The sequence below is a fragment of the Panthera pardus genome, unplaced genomic scaffold (genome assembly GCF_024362965.1).
Source record: "Panthera pardus isolate Hobbes unplaced genomic scaffold, ASM2436296v1 HiC_scaffold_25, whole genome shotgun sequence".
In the NCBI taxonomy this organism is placed as follows: Eukaryota; Metazoa; Chordata; class Mammalia; order Carnivora; family Felidae; genus Panthera; species Panthera pardus.
The window spans coordinates 24030970-24050107 of record NW_026526821.1 but is presented as its reverse complement, the minus strand read 5'-3'; the positions used below and the strand labels follow the sequence as shown (position 1 = coordinate 24050107).

Here is a 19138-nt window from a genome sequence, read left to right as displayed (position 1 = left end):
AAAAAGTTAGATCTTGCCACGTGCAACAAGATGGACAGAATTAGAGAGTGTAATGCCAAGTGAAGTAAGGCAGAGAAAGACAAATACCATATGATTTCACGCATAAATGAAATTTAAAAACAAATGAACAAAAGAAAGACACACATACACAAAGACAAACCAGGAGATAGACTCTTAAATTATTTATTTATTTACTTATTTATTTATTTATTGAGAGAGAGAGAGAGAGAGAGAGAGAGAGAGAGAGAGAGAATGAGAATTTTAAGCAGGCTCCATGCTGTCAGCACAGAACCTGATGTGGGGCTCGAACTCATGAACAGTGAGATCATGACCCGAGCAGAAACTAAGAGTTGGACACTCAAGCGAATAAGCCACCCATGTGCCCCCATACTCTTAACTATAGAAAACAAACTGATGGTGGGGCGCCTGTGTGGCTCAGTCAGTTAAGCGTCCAACTTCAGCTCAGGTCATGATCTTGCAGTTCGTAAGTTTGAGCCCTGTGTGCTGACAGCTCACAGCCTGGAGCCTGCTTCAGATTCTGTGTCTCCCTCTCTACCCCTTCCCTGCTTGTGCTCTGTCTCTGTCTCTCTCTTTCTCAAAAATAAATAAACATTAAAAAAAAAAAGAAGAAGACGACAAGGGTGCCTAGGTGGCTCAGTCAGTTGAGTGTCCGACTTCGGCTCAGGTCATGATCTCACGGTCCGTGAGTTCGAGCCCCCTGTCGGACTCTGTGCTGACAGCTCAGAACCTGGAGCCTGCTTTGGATTCTGTGTCTCCCTCTCTCTCTGCCTCTAACCCACTCGCATTCTGTCTCTGTCTCTCTCAAAAATAAACATTAAAAAAAATTAAAACAAAAAAAGAAAACTGACGATTATCAGAGGGGAGGTGGGTAGGGGATGGATAAAATAGATGATGGGGATTAAAGAGTAGTACACTTATCGTGATGAGCACTGAGTAATTATAGAATGGTTGAATTGCTATATTGTGCACCCAAAACTAATATAACATGTATGCTAATCATACTGTAATTAAGATACAAAATTAATAAAAAAATATGAGTACACTTATCTTGAACACTGAGAAATGTACAGAATTGTTGAATCATTATATTGTACACCTGAAACTAATGTAACACTGTATGGTAATTATGCTTGAATAAAAAAAGTAAAACAAAAACAAAAAACTAGTGGCTGTTATAAAGACAACTAAACATACATGTCTTCTGACTGAAGTACACAACACCACTTATGAACCATTCTTGGAAAAGAAAAACAAAATTAAAAAATCTGAATCTGATGAAGCCTCTAAATCTTAGTATCAATTTACAAAAAAAAAAAAAAAAAGCAGATATATATTAAATAATACCACAGGGGTGAAATTAGCAAAACTCATTATATCAGAAATTCTGTAAGACTAACAATGCAGTTTCTTCAACAAACAAATTTCAATGAAAGTAAGACAGAGTTCGAGAGAATGAAAAGACAAGCCACAGACTGGGAAAAAATATTTGCAAGACATATATGATAAAGAACTTTTATCCAGAATATATAAAGAACACATAAAGCTGAACAACAGCAAAACTTGATTATAAAATGCCAAAGACCTTAACAGACACCTCACCAAAGAAGATGCACAGATGGCAAAAAGCATATCAAAAGATGCTCCACATGATATGTTATCAGGGAAATGTAAACTAAAACAATAATGAAATACCACCACATACCTATCAGAATGGCCAAAATTTAAAACACTAACAATAACAAATGCTGGTGAGAACATGGAGCAACAGGAATGCTGTCATACATTATCAGTGGGAATGAAAAATGGCACAGCCCCTTTGGAAGACTGTCTGGGGGTTTCTTACAAAACTAAACATACTCTTGGGAATGCAAGCTGGTGCAGCCACTCTGGAAAACAGTATGGAGGTTCCTCAAAAAACTAAAAATAGAACTACCCTACGACCCAGCAATTGCACTCCTAGGCATTTATCCATGGGATACAGTGTGCTGTTTCAAAGGGACACAGGCACCCTCATGTTTATAGCAGCACTATCAACAATAGCCAAAGTATGGAAAGAGCCCAAATGTCCATCGATGGATGAATGGATAAAGAAGACGTGGTATATCTATACAATGGAGTATTACTCAGCAATCAAAAAGAATGAAATCTTGCCATTTGCAACTATGTGGATGGAACTGGAGGGTATTATGCTAAGTGAAATTAGTCAGAGAAAGACAAAAATCATGTGACTTCACTCATATGAGGACTTTAAGAGACAAAACAGATGAACATAAGGGAAGAGAAACAAAAATAATATAAACACAGGGAGGGGGACAAAACAGAAGAGACTCATAAATATGGAGAACACACTGAGGGTTGTGTGAGGGATTGTGGGAGGGGGGATGAGCTAAATGGGTAAGGAGCACTAAGGAATCTACTCCTGAAATCATTGTTGCACTATATGCTAACTAATTTGGATGTAAATTTAAAAATATAAAAAATAAAACAAGTTAATAAAAAAAAAAAAAAAACTAAACATACTCTTACCATATGATGCAGCAATTATGCTCCTTGATAATTACCCACAGGAGTTGAAAACTTATACCCACACAAACACTCACACACAGATGTTTATGGCAGGTTTATTCATAATTCACCAAAACTTAGAAATAACCAAGGGGCACCAGGGTGGTTCAGTCGGTTAAGCGTCCAACTTCGGCCCAGGCCATGAACTCACAGTTCGTGAGTTTGAGTCCTGTGTCAGGTTCTGTGCTCACAGCTCGGAGCCTGCTTTGGATTCTGTGTCTTCCTCTGTCTCTGTTCCTCCCGCGCTCGCACTCTGCCTCTCTTTCTCCACCCCCTCCCCCGCTCTCAAATAAATAAAGATTTTAAAAAATTAAAAAAAAAAAGAAATAACCAAGATGCTTCAGTAGGTGAATGGTTCAATAAACTGGTACATCCAGAGAATCTACTAAAAAGAAAAGAGCTATCAACAATGAAAAGACATGGAGGAAACCTAAATGCATATTACTAGGTGATAGAAGCTAATCTGGATACGATATTCTGGAAAAGGCAAAACTATGGAAACAGTAAAAAATCTCTGGTTGCCAGAGTTGCGGGGAGAAAGGGATGAACAGGAGAACACAAAGGAATTTAGGGCAGGGAAACTACTCTGTATGAAACTATAATGGTTAATACATGTCATTACACATTTGTCAAAACCCAGAGAATGTACACCACCAAGAGTGAACCTCAATGTAAACTGTGGACTCGATGATAACAATGTGTCAATGTAGTATCTCAATTGTAACAATGTTCCACTTTGGTAGGGGGTGTTGGTAATGGGGGAAGGCTATAGGGGTGTGGGAGCAGGGGGTATATGGGAAATCTCTGTACATTCTGCTCAAGACTGGTGCGAACCTAAATCTCTTCTAAAATATAAAGTCTACTAAAAATTAATAAATTCAGTTCCTTAGTCACAGAGCCACGTTTCGGGGGGTTAACAGCAGCCACATGTAGTTGCTACTCAGTGGGACACTGCAATCATTTAAATAGTTCTATTAGAACATTCCATCATCCCAGAAAGTTCTATCGGAGAGCACTGTTCTGTATCTTGATTGTGGTGGTTACACAGGTGACTAAGTTTGCCAAAACTTATGAAAATGTATGAAGTGGGTACAATTTATTGTATGTAAATCATATCTCAACAAAATTGATTAAAAAAAAAAAATAAAGAGCCTGGGTGGCTCAGTTGGTTAAATGTCCAACTCTTGGTTTTGGCTCAGGTCACGATCTGATGGTTTGGCGGTGGGTTCGAGCCCCACATCAGGTTCGGTGCTGACAGTGTCTGGAATCTGCTCAGGATTCTCTCTCTCTCTCTCTCTCTCTCTCTCTCTCTCTCTCTCTCTCTCTCCCTCTCTGCCCCTCCCCCACTCACACAAGCATGTGCTCTGTCTCTCAAAATAAATAAATTTTAGAAAATTAAAAAAATAGAGAGAGAACATCTATAGACTAGAAGACTTCAGAGACAGATCAACTAATTGCCAAACACATGTACCCTATTTGGATCCTGATTCAAACAAACTATATTTATAAAGCAATAAAAATGTTGAACATAATTAAAGATTTGGAGATTATAATCTCCAAGGAAGAATTATTGATTTTCATAGGTGTGTTTGGAGGTATATTCTGAAATACTTATGAAATGATATTTGGGATTTCATTCTAAATGATCTAGTGTGGATATAAATGAAATAAAGAGGACTATGAGATGACCATCTTTGAAGCTGGGTTTGCTAGAGTTGGGTGATGAGCACATAGGGGGATTATTATCCTGTTCTCCTCACTTCTGTTTATTGTCAATTTTCCATAATTAAATGTTTAAAAACTCACTTCCTTATAGGCCTTTCCTGACCACCCTGTCTAAGGTAGATTTCTTGTCCCCTTTATTTTCTAGCATACATCCCATTATCTTTATGGCACTTTCCACAATGCTATCTTATGTATCTAGTAGTTTATTTCTCTCCGCTAGAATTTTGTTTTCCCGAGAATAAAAACTGCCTTGTCCACGCTGAACACTAAGGCTGAGACTGGCACACAAAGGTGCTTCATCAGTCTGTGTTGCATGGACAGACAGGTGGGTACCTTCAAGGGCAGAAGCACAGGCAGGGGCAAGACGTGATGAACACATTCCTAACAACACTCTCCCTGGAGATACTGGAAGAAGGGAGCCTTCAAAGGAAGGAAGATTCAACCATCAATCCCTGGGGTCTATGGAGCCGGCTGATTACGGGTTCAGCTGTTCCTTCAACTGTATGAGAAAAATAAATTAGACTCACATTTTTTTTTTTTTTTAAGCCATGAATACTTTCTTTGAATGAAATCTCCTGAGACAACCCAATATGTAAAATAGAAAACCATGACAGTCAAAAGCAGAGTTACTGTCATATTTTATATCAAACACAAAACAAAAAAGTAATCCAGTGGTTACGAGGAGTCCAGGAAAACCTGTCCCAGTAATGCCAGCTTGGAGGTAAAGGGCTGACTTGGGCAGCTGAGGAGTGGGATTTTCTGCTTGGTAGGCCTCTTTTCCCTTGCCTCGTCTTGGTTTTCAGAGGAGGACGTTCCCGGCCCTGCTGGAGGTTGCCATGGCCCCGAGCTCATCGTTTTTTTCTGAAATCTCGACCTGTTCCGTTTGAGAGAGTAGAATTCCCTCATCAAGTCTTCCACTTCCCACTGCTCTTCCTTCAGCCTCTGGCAACAGTGCAGGGCAGCGGGGTCGATGGGGTGCGCTTCTGTGTTGAAGATGTAACCCCCAGCCCCCAGGATGCACTCCCCATAAGGGGTTATCACCGCGTCAAAGGTGGAGCCATTGTTGTGAATGAAGTTGGTTGGGTCAAACAGAAGGTAGAGGTATTTCACAGTCTCGGCCAGAAAGAAAGACTCCATACGGTTGTCAAGCTTGTGGTCTCGCAGATCTTTGATCTGCCACGAGGAAGAAGGCAGCAAGTCAGAAGTGGTATCACAGGGCAGCAGAGAGGGCCAGGGGACCACGTTAGGAATTCCTGCCCTGCCACCGAGCAGCTAAGGGCCTTTGGGAAAATCACTTTACGTTTCAGAGCTTCACCTTTTCCCAAGCCTGGACCACTGACTCTCACCCGGATTGGCACAACTTCCAACAGGGCTTCCCGCTTCCATCCTTAACCCTAAAGCTTATTTATAGGGTAAGTCTTAGCTGTCACTCCTCCACTGAAAACCCTCTGTTGACATCCCACTTCATGGCAGACTAAAAACCAAAGTCCTTATCATGGCTTAACAGGTCCTCACAGCCTGGCCCCTGCTCTCTTCCTGACCTCTCTTACATGCTCTCCCCTGTTCTTGTGGGTCCGGCGAATGGCCTTCCTCTTCTGTGAGCACATGTGTGCACTCCACTGGTTCTCTGCAATGCTTGTTCTTTCTGCATTGCACTCCACTGGTTCTGCATTGCTTCTACCTGGATCACTTACCCTTCCTACAGCTTGCTCCCTCACAGCCTTCGGGTCTCTGCTCAAATACTGCCTGATCACAGGGTCTTCCCTAACCTCCCTAGGGACAAGACAATTCCTATCTCCATTAACCTGCCTTTATTGTGACCATACACATACACATCTAATCATCCCCTTTAATGACATTGTAAAAATGTAGCATCATTTACTTAGCTAATCCAAGTTTTTGCTACTATAATAACTAACTAGAAGTCTTTATGAAGAAAAATTCATACTAAGTTTACAGTCATGGATGAGTAAGTTTACTTCCTACATTTATTTTATCCTCTCAGAATTTGAGATATACTTTCTTAAAACTAATTCTCAGTGGCATCTATTTTTCACACAAAAAAATGACTAAAATATGGACTTGATGTGCCAAGAATTATTATTTTCTTGCCTTCTTTGTCAAAGGCCAAGGAGTCTGACGCCTATTCCCATCATTTGCCTTGGAAGACCTCCAGAAGGCTTTCATTTTCATGGAAATCAGTCAAGTGTTCATAAGAAGGCCCCAATGGACTTAACCACTTTGGCTTTTCACAAAATACAACACATTTAGAAACTAAAACAGATCACTGCTTTATTTTCCCTCTACATATATAGGTCTTTTCTTTAAATAGATGTATATATATTCTCCTTACAGAATATAACCACAACACAAAATTTTTAAAGAGAGGGATTTTTTTTTTTTTTTTTTGTTCTGTTTTTAATCCCGTACCCTAAAATTCCTCTGTAGACTTTTTGGTGAATTTTCTTCCAGAAAATTTTCTTACACATCTGTTTTTTACATATCTGTAATGATCATTTATTTACATCTTGCCTGCTTGGGTCCTCTAAGGATGTGACATGGCTCTTCCCCTTGACCCTTTCAATCCCCTTTCCACAGAGCAGCCAGACTGATCTTTCTAAAATACAAATCAGATCAGGTCACTGCTCTGCTGTCAATCCTACCAAGGCTTCTTGTTCTAAGTAGAACAAAATGCAAATTCTTTCCCACAGCTTATACAAAGCTCTACATGATATAACCTCTGCCTCCTTCTGGGACATTATCTCTTCCCCTTTCCTCTGTGTTCATGTTACTCCAGCCATACTGGTCTTCTTTCTGTCTCCCAGATACACATTCGTTGTTTTTCTTACTAAAATGCCAGCTCAGGGGCTTGGTCTTTGTTCATTGCTAGAACCATTAGCCTAGCATGGTGCCTGGTGCATAAAAGACATTCAATAAACATCTGTGAAACTACTAGGACAGTTTCATTAAGGACTCTGTGGTGTGAATATAAGGCCATGGGACTTTATATCTCCCTTCTAAAATCCACCTAACAAGACTTTCCACAAAACTTCTCACAAAATTCACCCTTGTACAGTAGCTTATGAGACAGTTTGAGGACCCCTGATGCAGAGACAATGACAAGAGCATAGAGTCAAATCCCTGAGAATGAACCCTTAGTTCTACCTCTACTAGCTTTGTGACCTTTAGCAAGACTCTTGGCTTCTCTGTTCTTCAGTCATGCCATCTATAAAATAAAGGCATATGTACATTTCTAAGGTACCTTCAGTGTTAATATTCCAGAGTCTCTTTATCAGCAGGGGGAGACATTTCTCAACTCTTGGGCCAATGGAAACACTTACTGTTGCAAATCCACACTCCACCTTGCTGATTTTTTCGATGGATTCCACGGCATCTCTTCCAAGTTCTAAGAGGGTGGGATCCCCCGTGGCACGGTAGAGGTACATTGCGCTCTCAATGAGTTCTGTAAAGTCCAAGGCAGACCCTTCTCATCCAGGGGCTGAGCAGAGAAGGCTCGGGGCCCACCTCAGGGGGTGAGACTCCTTCCCTCCCTACCTTGTCCACAGGGCCCCAACCAGGAAGAACACAGGACAACTCAATGCTGAGTTTTCAGAGCCAACACACCCAAAGCCTGAAGCTTAGTGGAGATCAGGATTAAAACTGACTATGGACTCCCACCCCAAGGGAGAGACAGCGAGCTAGGCTGTGGGATGGAGAGGTGGCAAAGGCTGCTCCATGTCTCCCCATATTTGTCCCTTCCTTCTTCCTTAGTAACAGAATCCTTAACTATAGCCAAGCACGCAACTGCTTAGACTGACAACTATTCCCAGCAGCCAGGTGTGGGATTAAGGTCCCTGACAACACAAAGAGCCATATGAGGCCAAAAGTGAGAAAGAAATGTCTATCTTATTTATTTATTCAAAAAAAAATGTTTTTTTAATGTTTATTTATTTTTGAGACAGAGAGAGACAGAGCATGAACAGGGGAGGGTCAGAGAGAGAGGGAGACAGAATCTGAAGCAGGCTCCAGGCTCTGAGCTGTCAGCACAGACCCTGACGCAGGGCTCAAACCCACGGACCACAAGATCATGACCTGAGCGGAAGCCGGACACTTAACGGACTGAGCCACCCAGGCACTCCGAAATGTCTATCTTAATTGAGCACTACTCATTTTCTGTCACTAACAACCTAACTTAATCCTAAAGTTTAAGAGTATAAGCCTATCATTATGAGGCCCTTTCTGAGATGGGATGGACAAAAAGATGAAGGTTAAGATATTCAAGAGCCAATCTTCAATCTAACAAAGGAACAGCTACCAGTTCACTGGGCCCAGAACAAGGCAATAGTCTTGCCCTATTCTATAACCACAACTGGAATTTGACAGGCAGAGGCCCCATTTTCAGGTGAATATTAGCCAAAAGGAGTTTGTCATGAAGAGAAAGTTTATTCTGGAGAAAAGAAAACCCAGGAACCTATGTTTACTGCTTTCAAATATCTGAAGAGCTAGTATGGAAAAGATTCGACTTCTAGGGTGGTCCCAGTGGGTGGAAGCTACAGCTCAACAGACATTTCTATTTTTTCACCTGTCTTTTCTCAGAGAGGAGAGAACTCTCCCCTCCCTAGACCAATCTCTCCTCCCAATCTCCTTCCCTGTTTCCTCCTGGGCCTTGACCAGCACTTGTCTCCCTTTTGATTTATTATTGCAAGTTCTATTTCTTCCTTTAGGAAAAAAGATCTCTGCCTGTCTCCCAGTTCTCTCCCACCTCTCCCTCCCTTTACCCCACAGGTCTATAGACAATTACTGATCTAACTGCTCATATTCTAAGACACAGATTGGGGTACATTTACTTGTTAAGTGAACACACTGTGTGTGTTCAAAGAAAGAAAAGAGGGGTGCCTGGGTGGCTCAGTCGTTTAAGCGTCTGACTTTGGCTCAGGTCATGATCTCGTGGTCTGGGAGTTCAAGCCCTGTGTCGGGCTCTGTGCTGATAGCTCAGAACCTGAAGCCTGCTTCAGATTCTGTGTCTCCCTCTCTCTTTGCCTCTCCCCTGCTCACGCTCTCTCTCTCTCTCTCAAAAAGAAATAAACCTTAAAAAAAAAAATTAAATTCAAAGAAAGAAAAGACAGTGCTCCCAGAAGCCTCTTCTGTTGCTCGCAGCTGGCTGGCTCAGTGCACCCAGAACCAGCCATCTTGTTTTCTCTTCCTCACACATAGGCCTATGTATGCTATCACTGCTTTAATTTCTTGTATATTGGCCAACTCTCTAGAACAAGGTGACAACTCAGGCTTAGATTTGGATTTAGGGGGAGGTAAAAGCCCTCTGAGACCTTTAGACTAGGTTCTGTGCTTCAATACTGCTGATCAGATACATGTACCAGAGCGTAACACACTGGCCAATCTAATGAAAGAGAAGCACCTTATCTCCCATTCGCTATTGTTTTAGGGTAGGAAGGGTGACTGGACTAAGGCATTATTGGATTCCTGGCTGTGGTGCCTTACTTTCCATTGATGCCTTCCTGCCACCCTATCCTGCAAATGGAACAGGGTGCCTCTGTAAGTAGTGAGCTCCCTGTCATGGTGCGAACTCAACAAAGACTAGAAAACCACTTGCCAGGGCAATGACAGGGCGATTCCAGTTAGAAGTCCTCTCAGTTCCCCTCTAACTCTGACAATGCACAAGCCTACGTCCTACATTTAGTCCCAAACTGTCTTCATTTTATCTGTTGGTAACACTGGGTATAATACCTTCTGAGAGTGTTCTCTTAAAAACAAAACAAAATAGAACAAAACAAAAACAAAAACAGGGGCACCTGGGTGGCTCAGTGGGTTGGGCAGCCTATTTCAGCTCAGGTCATGATCTCGCTGTTCTTGAGTTTGGGCCCTATGGTCAGGCTCTGTGCTGACAGTTCAGAGCCTGGAGCCTTTTTCGGATTCTGTGTCTCCCTCTCTCTCTGCTCCTCCCCCCTCCTTTGTTCTCTCCATGCTCTGTCTCTGTCTCTCTCTCTCAAAAATAAACATTAAAAAATTAAAAAAACAAAAACAAAAAAGCTAGGATAATAAACACATGAGAAATACCAATAACAGCAGCCTCTAGGAATCGAAGTGACTAATTTATTCTTTTCAGTCACTGTTTTACATCTTCTTCTGTTCCCCCTTCCTCAACTCCCACAACAATCTCTTGAGCTAGAGAAGGAAGGAAATGGGGTTGGGGGGGTGGGCAGAATGGGCAGTAGCCACCAGAAGGCCTCCCACAGCTCAAAGGCATTCAGGTGGGAAGATGGGAAGAGTCTAACAATGGAAATGTAACCCACTTTGGGGTGGGGGATGACTGTGTGTGCTGACTAAACTTCCTTCCTCTGGCCCCCTTTCCCTTCTCCTCCTCACAGTGTTTAACTTTCCTCTAGTGAATCAGAGGATCAGGGCTGGAAAGGAACTTTAAGACAGTTATCTAGCGTGTAATACCTTCCTTCTCTGCGCCTTGATTTCTGAGCTGCAGATGAGGTGGTGGACAAGATCAGATGATTCATTCCTAAGGTCCATTCCAGAGTTCTAATACTCCATACCATAAAAGCACAATTCACCTGACCCAGTGACTTAAGAAGTTTGTCTACACTTCTGAAATCCTGATGGCAGGAACTCAAAGGGAATCAAATTGGCTCTCCCTTTTGCACTCACTTGCCCAAGTTTGAAGGAGCCTAAGATTTAGTAAAGAGGCCTGGGTTTCAGTCCTATCTCCTACGCTTAGCCCTGGGCAAGTCAGTTCAGCCCACTAGGTTTCAGTTCCTTATCTGGGGATAAATATGTGGATAAATAATTCCTACCAGGAAAACCACCGAGAGCCACTGGAAGCATAAGAGGAAAAATGAACTTGTGAGCTCTTGTGAGGCATGGAGGCTCATACAAATGAGGGTTTGTGGTTCAGAGAACAAGAGCCTGCAGGTCGTGATAGGTCAGAGATACTGCTTACCTGGCCGAAGAGGGTAGCCCTCTCGCTTCTCCACTGTGTATCCCTGAGGAATGTTGTAGAATTCCGGGAGCCCCCCAAACTGCTTCCATACAGTGTAATAGTTGAGGAAGGTCCTCATGGCATTGTCAATGTCCCCAATGAGGCTCTACAGGAGACAAGCAGTTGTCAGGCAGACAGCCACCAGGCATAAAAACCCACATACAAAAGAAACTCCGTACCAAACCTCACATACAACCTCAGGGAAGAGAGAGCAAAAGCTCTGGAGCCAAAAAAGCCTGCAATCAAACCTGAGTTGGCCATTTATTCATTGTGTGGCCTTGGGCCAGGCACTTACCTTCTCTGAGCCGCATCCATCTGATGCAAAATACAAAGTGTCTTTCTTGTTAAATTATTGTGAGGGAGAGTGGTTGTATTCCAAGTCCCTGCTCAGTCAATGCTGGCCACTATGGTTTTTAAACAGCCATCTGGTTCAGAATTTTAAGAATAGGAAATTGACTTTACTAAGTCTCACTCTTACCCTATACCCCAAATCAATTTGTATTAGTTTATAAACATAAATATGTGTGAGTATATATTATTTTTCCCACGTAAAAAATAGCTTATTAAATATACTGTTCTGCACTTTCTTTCATTCATTTAACAATAGATCTTGATTTTTCCATGTAAGCACATAAAAAGCTCCTTCCTCCTATTACATAGTTGCATAGTATTCCACTGCTTGGACCATAAGTTAACTAGTTCCCTATTAACTGCTGGTTGGATTGGTTCCAATGTTTTGTTATTTGCTGTAACAAGTAATAGTGTAGTAAATAGCATTGTACATATGTCACCTCAAACCTGCAAAGTTTACCTGTCACCTGTAAGACAAATGTCCAGAATTAGGATTGCTGGCTCCAAAAATACATGTATTTGTAATTTTACTAGCTGTTGTGAAGTAGCTATTAACACAAGCTTGCAGGGAAACAGCTGGCCTTTTTGACATTTCCTAAGGATGCCTCACAGATAGAACAAATTTAACATTTCCCCAACAGGATTCTTGGTTCCCTCACTTTCCCACAAAGTTGCCTCCCTACCATCATCTCTCCCTTCTTAGTGCATGGCACTTAGCAAATGGCAGTCATCCTTGACTCCTCCCTTTCCCTCCCCCCTACCCCCACATCCATTCTGTCAGCAACTCCTGTCAGTTCCATTTTCCAAAACATCAAGATTTATCTCACTTTATCTCTAGTGACACCACTTGGTCTGGTCACCAGCATCTTATACGGGGATGACTTTCACAGTCTTCTCACTGCTCCAACCACTTGCCCTCATGCCATTTTCCCCATGCAGCCAAAGTAACTGCCTTACTGCATATACCAGACCTCAGGGCTTCCCATGGGCTCGGCATAAAGTCAAGACACCTCCTTGTAGCTCTGAAAGCCTTGCATGATCTCGGTAGTGCTGACCTCCATTGATTGATCTCTGCCCCGTCCTCCCCCCGCCCCCCCCGCCCCCCCTGGACTGTAGCCATACCGCTTTTCTTTGTTTCTGATAAACACCCAACTCCTTCCTGTCTTGGGACCTTCACACATGATATTTCCTCTGTCTAGAACATCGTCGCCCACATCTGATTCTTGAAGTATCAGCTTTAGTATCACACCTCTGAGAGGCCTTCTTCTCTCAAGTGAGGTCCCCATCCAACATTCTCTCTCAGCCGCTCATCTGTTTCCTTCATTGTAACTTATGCGTTTGTCTGTTTTATTTTTTTCTGTTGTGTCTTACCCTCTACAAACTACATGAGGACAGGGCCTGGAACACAGCAAGCATTCAAATACTGGTGAATAAATGAATTAACAAATTGAACATATCTAAGCCTCCTTTCTTCATCTACAAAGAAACATTTGCCTCAGTATGTTATAATTCTGGTAAAATGCCTGGCACATAAATCGTTCTCTCGTAAATATTTAATTTATCACCCTCATGTGTCAGACAGATTACCAGGCACTGATTAGATGTTCAGTAAATGTTGGTTATTAGTGTGATTATAATCTCACAGAGAAAGAACCCATGATCCCTGCTCAGGCCAGGAAAACCACCATACAAACAGACATGAAACTCTTTCCTTATCAAACCCTCTCTTTTATTAATTTTTATTTTAGGAAATTTGAAAAATAAAGGTATATTGGGGTGTCTGGGTGGCTCAGTCAGTTAAGCATCAGACTTTGGTTCAGGTCATGATCTCGTGGTTCATGAGTCCGAGTCCTGCATTGGGTAAGCTCAAGCCCCACATCGGGTGAGCACGAGCCCCACTTCGGATGAGCCCCACTTCTCTCTCGCCCTTCCTGCCCCTCATGGGATTCTCTCTCTCTCTCCCTCCCTCTCTCTGTCCCTTACTCACTTTCCCCCTCTCTCTCAAAATAAAAGAAAAAGAAAGGTATAAAGAGACCACCTTTAACCTCACCACACAGATAGAATAGTTTTGATATCTACCTTTCCACTTTGTATTCATTTTTTTAAAGTTTATTTGAGAGACAGAGCATGTGTGAGCAGGGGAAAGGCACAGAGAGAAGGGGAGAGAGAATCCCAAGTAGGCTCTGTGCTGATAGCACAGATGACACGGGGCTCGATCATGTGAGATCATGACCTGAGCAGAAATCAAGAGTTGGACACTTAACTGACTGAGCCACCCAGGTGCCTCCCTGCAATATGTATTCTATTCAGAGTTATATAAATATTAAAAAAAAAAACAAAACAGAGAGGAATAAAAAGATAATTATCCTCTTAATCTTACAGTACCTGCTGTTTGCATCTTTGTCTTCTATTTCTTAACACACAAAAACAGAATTCTATAGAGTTGTAATCAGAGTATACTTAATATAATGCCTCATGTATTTTTTTTTGTTATTGTTAATTCTAAAGAATCAAATTTTTTAAAAATTTAATTATCACTCCTAATTTCTAACAGTACCTTTCATTCCTTCACGTTTTCTTAATTCTTGTTCATTTCATTCCTAACAGTACATTTCATTCCTTCATGTTTTCTTAATTCTTGTTCACTACCTCTTCACGTAACATAGGAATTTATATATACATTTTTAAATTAAAGTTGTATAATGACCCATTTCATTAAGATACAATCATTTATTTGTTCCTCCATTATAGGGTACTGGATCATTTCTAAGTTTTCTTTGTCATGAACTTTGCTGTTAGGAATATCTGTATGCATCTTTTCCCTTTTGAATTATTTTCTTGGGGAACATCCACAGAAATGGAAGTCAAAGGGTGTGATCTGTGATATGCCTGGGTTGCATAAGAAGGATTCCCAAGAGGAATGTAGTCACAAATAGTTTTAAGGCAATAGATTTCCAGATCCTCTGCTTTCCTAAAATGGATCTGCCTGAAAAGATACTTTTAACACAAAGGCAGGCTATCTATTATCACTGTTTCCTTCGCAGTTATCCTTCTGCCATTTGACAAAAGAAAGATGGACCTACCAGCAATGTCTAACCTTCCTGTTGCACACTGTCCTGGGGAATAAAGATTTCCTGAGCACCAAACTAGGTTAAATTTAAAATATCGGTGTATGGCATTCTTCTCAAAGCTAGCATAAACAATCCTAAAATGTGTATGGAACCACAAAAGACCCCGAATAGCCAAAGTAATATTGAAGAAGAAAACCAAAGTGGGAGGCATCACAATCCCAGACTTTAGCCTCTACTACAAAGCTGTAATCATCAAGATAGTATGGTACTGGCACAAAAACAGACACAGACGAATGGAATCGAATAGAGACCCCAGAACTGGACCCACAAATGTATGGCCAACTAATCTTTGACAAAGCAGGAAAGAGTATCCAATGGAAAAAAGACAGTCTCTTTAGCAAATGGTGTTGGGAGAAGTGGACAGCAACATGCAGCAGAATAAAACTAGACCACTTTCTCACACCATACACAGAAATAAACTCAAAATGGATGAAAGACCTAAATGTGAGACAGGAAACCATCAAAACCCTAGAGGAGAAAGCAGGCAACAACCTCTTTACCTTAGCCGTAGCAATTTCTTACTCAATATATCTCCAAAGGCAAGGGAATTAAAAGCAAAGATGAACTATTGGGACCTCATCAAGATAAAAAGCTTCTGCACTGCAAAGCAAAAAACCAACAATACTAAAAGGCAACCGATGGAATGGGAAAAGATATTTGCACACGACATATCGGATAAAGGGCTAGTATCCAAAATCTATAAAGAATTCACCAAACTCCACACCCAAAAAAACCAAATAATCCAGTGAAGAAATGGGCAGAAGACATGAATAGACACTTTTCCAAAGAAGACATCCAGATGGCCAACAGACACATGAAACAATGCTCAACGTCATTCCTCATCAGGGAAATACAAATCAAAGCCACACTGAGATAACACCTCACACCAATCAGAGGGGCTAAAATTAACAACTCAGGAAACAACAGATGCTGGAAAGGATGTGGAGAAACAGGAACCCTCTTGCACTGTTGGTGGGAATGCAAACTGGTACAGCCGCTCTGGAAAACAGTTTGGAGGTTCCTCAGAAAATTAAAAATAGACCTACCCTATGACCCAGCAATAGCACTGCGAGGAATTTACCCAAGGGATACGGGAGTGCTAATGAATAGGGGCACATGCGTCCCAATGTTTATAGCAGCGCTTTCAACCATAGCCAAATTACGGAAAGAGCCTAAATGTCCATCAACTGATGAATGGACAAAGAAGATATGGTTTACGTATACAATGGAATACTACTTGGCAATGAGAAAGAATGAAATCATGCCATTTGCAGCAATGTGGATGGAGCTGGAAGGTATGCTGAATGAAATAAGTCAGTCAGAGAAGGATAGATATCATGTTTTCACTCATATGTGGATCTTGGGAAACTTAACAGAAGACCATGGGGGAGGGGAAGGAGAAAAAAATAGTTACAGAGAGGGAGGGAGGCAAACCACAAGAGACTCTTTAAATACAGAGAACAAACTGAGGGTGGGTGGGGGTCTGGGGGAGAGGGGAAAAGGGGTGATGGGCACTGAGGAGGGCACTTGTTGGGATGAGCACTGGGTGTTGTATGTAAGCCAATTTGACAATAAATTATATTAAAAAATAAATAAAATAAAAGATCGGTGTAGGTGTTGAAAAAAAGGAAGGCCTCTGAACACTGTGTAACAAGTCTTTTGCATATCAGAGGGTTTCCAATTCTCTGCCTGCAAAAAACTGAAAGAGGAACTGGTCAAATTGTCAGCAGAGAGATCATTAAAAATGATTTTTGATGACAGATTAAATGATTATTTTTATCATATAAAGAAAGAACCATATAATATTGCCAGTTTTGAATGGTTGGATACTGGTAGTTTTGTATGGTTCAATCTATTTACTCAATGACTACAAAGAACTGAATGATAATGCAGTAATCAAACTCCTTCCATTTCCATCTAATTATTTATGTGTATAAGCTCCTCAGCACTTACATCTACAAAAATGAAAATAGGAATGAATGAAACTTTTGATACACAACCATGTCCCACTTCAGCAATATGTATTATTCACACACAAATACACAAACTACTTAAAATAAAAAAGCCCCCATGGGGCGCCTGGGTGGCTCAGTCAGTTGGGTGACTGACTCAGGTCATCATCCCAGGGTCAAGGGATAGAGCCCCATGTTGGGCTCCATGCTGAGCATGAAGCCTGCTTAAGATTCTCTCTCTCTCTCTCTCTCTCTCTCTCTCTCTCTCTCTCTCTCTCTCTCTCGGACTCTTCTCTCTCCCACTCATACTCTCTTTCTAAAATAAAAATTTTTTAAATAATAAAAATAAGGGGCGCCTGGGTGGCTCAGTCGGTTGAGCGTCCGACTTCGGCTCAGGTCATGATCTCGTGGTCCGTGAGTTCAAGCCCCGCGTCGGGCTCTGTGCTGACAGCTCAGAGCCTGGAGCCTGTTTCAGATTCTGTGTCTCCCTCTCTCTCTGACCCTCCCCCGTTCATGCTCTGTCTCTCTCTGTCTCAAAAATAAATAAACGTTAAAAAAATTAAAAATAATAATAATAATAAAAATAAAAAATAAAAAGGCCCCAAACTCTCACTAAGAAATGTATTTCTGATTAAATTGCCTTTATGTTTTATAATTATTTATCAAAAACTGTAAGCTCTTAATGTGGCTTTAATCATTTATGTACTAATGATAACTAAGTCAAGAAGAAAACAAATTTAATAATACTCAGAGCCTGTGGTCACACAGGAAATTTAAAAGTCTTTTAAATCTCTATGTATACAGAAATTTTATTACAGAGACATATAATAGGGTATAAATAAAATTTATCCAGCATAAAAATGTAACAATTAGGATAAAATTCTGTTGTGGGAGAAGAATGAAAATAGGAGTTCAAAGAGAAAAAGGAATGGTATGTGACTATTCAAACTCGTAAGATTAGGGGCACCTGGGTGGCTCAGTTGGTTAAGCATCCAACTTTGGCTCGGGTCATGATCCCACAGTTTGTGAGTTCGAGGCCCGCATCCCGCTCTACGCTATCAGCTCAGAGCCTGGAGCCTACTTCAGATTCTGTGTCTCCCTCTCTCTCTCTGCCCCTACCCCATTCTCTTTCTCTCTCTCTTTCTTTCTCTCTCTCTCTCTCTCTCTCTCTCTCTCAAAAATAAAAATAAACATTAAAAAAATAAAAGTAAACCTGTAAAATAAGAAGGTTGGCTAAAAGTGCATAATGGGGGACTAGTTAAATGAATTGCACTAGTTAACTGAATTGTATCAATTTAATATAATATATGCATTTGTTAAAAAAGTAAAAGTAATCTAGATGTATCAACAAGGAATGATCTCTAAGGCATATTCAGTGAAAAGGTACATGGCATATTTCTATCTGTGTAAAGAAAAAAGGTGGATGTAAACATGCATATGTTATGCTGGTTAAATGGACTCCAAGATCCCACCTTTCCCACTGCAACTCCATCAGATCATGTAATGGAAAACAATAACGATGGCACGCACAGCAGCCCCAGCTGCTTTCACACCCTTTCTCAGGCCTGCTGTCAAGAATGAGGAGATGTGATCGCTTCTCGGCCTTTTGGCTAAGATCAAGTGAAGAATGAGGAGATGTGACAGAAATGTCCAGTGGAGAAACAGTTGTTGCCAATGGCTATTACCACACAGCCTGGAAAGACACTCTCCACTTTAAGTAGTATAACATTTCACAGCAAATTGGAAGCTCAGTACCCGATACCTTAACACTCCCCTTGGAAAATTCAGCTTGGCAGAATCTGAAGTTTGTCTCATTCACTCTAAGTCTCTCTTGTCTCTCCACCCCACCCTTAGAAAACAAATACTCCAGCAACTGAAGTACCTTATTTGACTTATACCTCAGAATGAGCTTGCTTTGCCAGTTCCAGAGAAAAATGGCCACCTCTCTGATCATTCCTACCTGAAGACCAGGCCAGTAGGCCTCTAGGGACTGGAAGACCGGCATGGACACAGTCCCCTTGTACATCTGCACCCACAGGTACCAGTCATCGAAGCGGGTGTAATTCCGAATGGCTTTGTTGTATTCTGCAAAGGAGATGCAAGAAGACACGTCGGTGATGAGGGAGATGAAAGGCAGGTCTTGACAACAGAAGCACGGCCTTACACTTTTTGAAAGACCATATTTTGGTGTAGCTTCAAAGCACCCTAGGATGCAAGAAGGCACAGAGGAAGGAGCATGGGTTCTGGAGCCAAACGTCCAGACTCAAATTCCAGCTCCAGCTTTACCACTTGCTAGCTGTGACCTTGGGCAAAGTTTTCCTTCTAACGTCTCAGTCTCATTTTCTCTAAGGTGGGGAGAGTAATGATACACACCTCACAGGATTGCT

At 41.5% G+C, this 19138-nt stretch overlaps 1 protein-coding gene across 3 annotated transcripts in view; it reads right to left on the bottom strand.

Annotated features, from left to right (window-relative positions):
* Positions 1-4932: 4932 nt before the first annotated feature.
* The window catches only part of EDEM2 (ER degradation enhancing alpha-mannosidase like protein 2), a 31070-nt gene continuing 16864 nt past the window's right edge, over positions 4933-19138 (bottom strand). For all 3 annotated transcript variants that reach the window (XM_019458698.2, XM_019458700.2, XM_019458699.2), the window contains 4 exons: positions 18712-18836; positions 11279-11423; positions 7653-7774; positions 4933-5484 (listed from right to left, as the gene is read on the bottom strand). In XM_019458698.2, the coding sequence (XP_019314243.2) occupies positions 4987-5484; positions 7653-7774; positions 11279-11423; positions 18712-18836 (890 nt within the window). In that variant the 3' untranslated portion in view covers positions 4933-4986. The remainder of the gene's footprint in view (positions 5485-7652; positions 7775-11278; positions 11424-18711; positions 18837-19138) is intronic.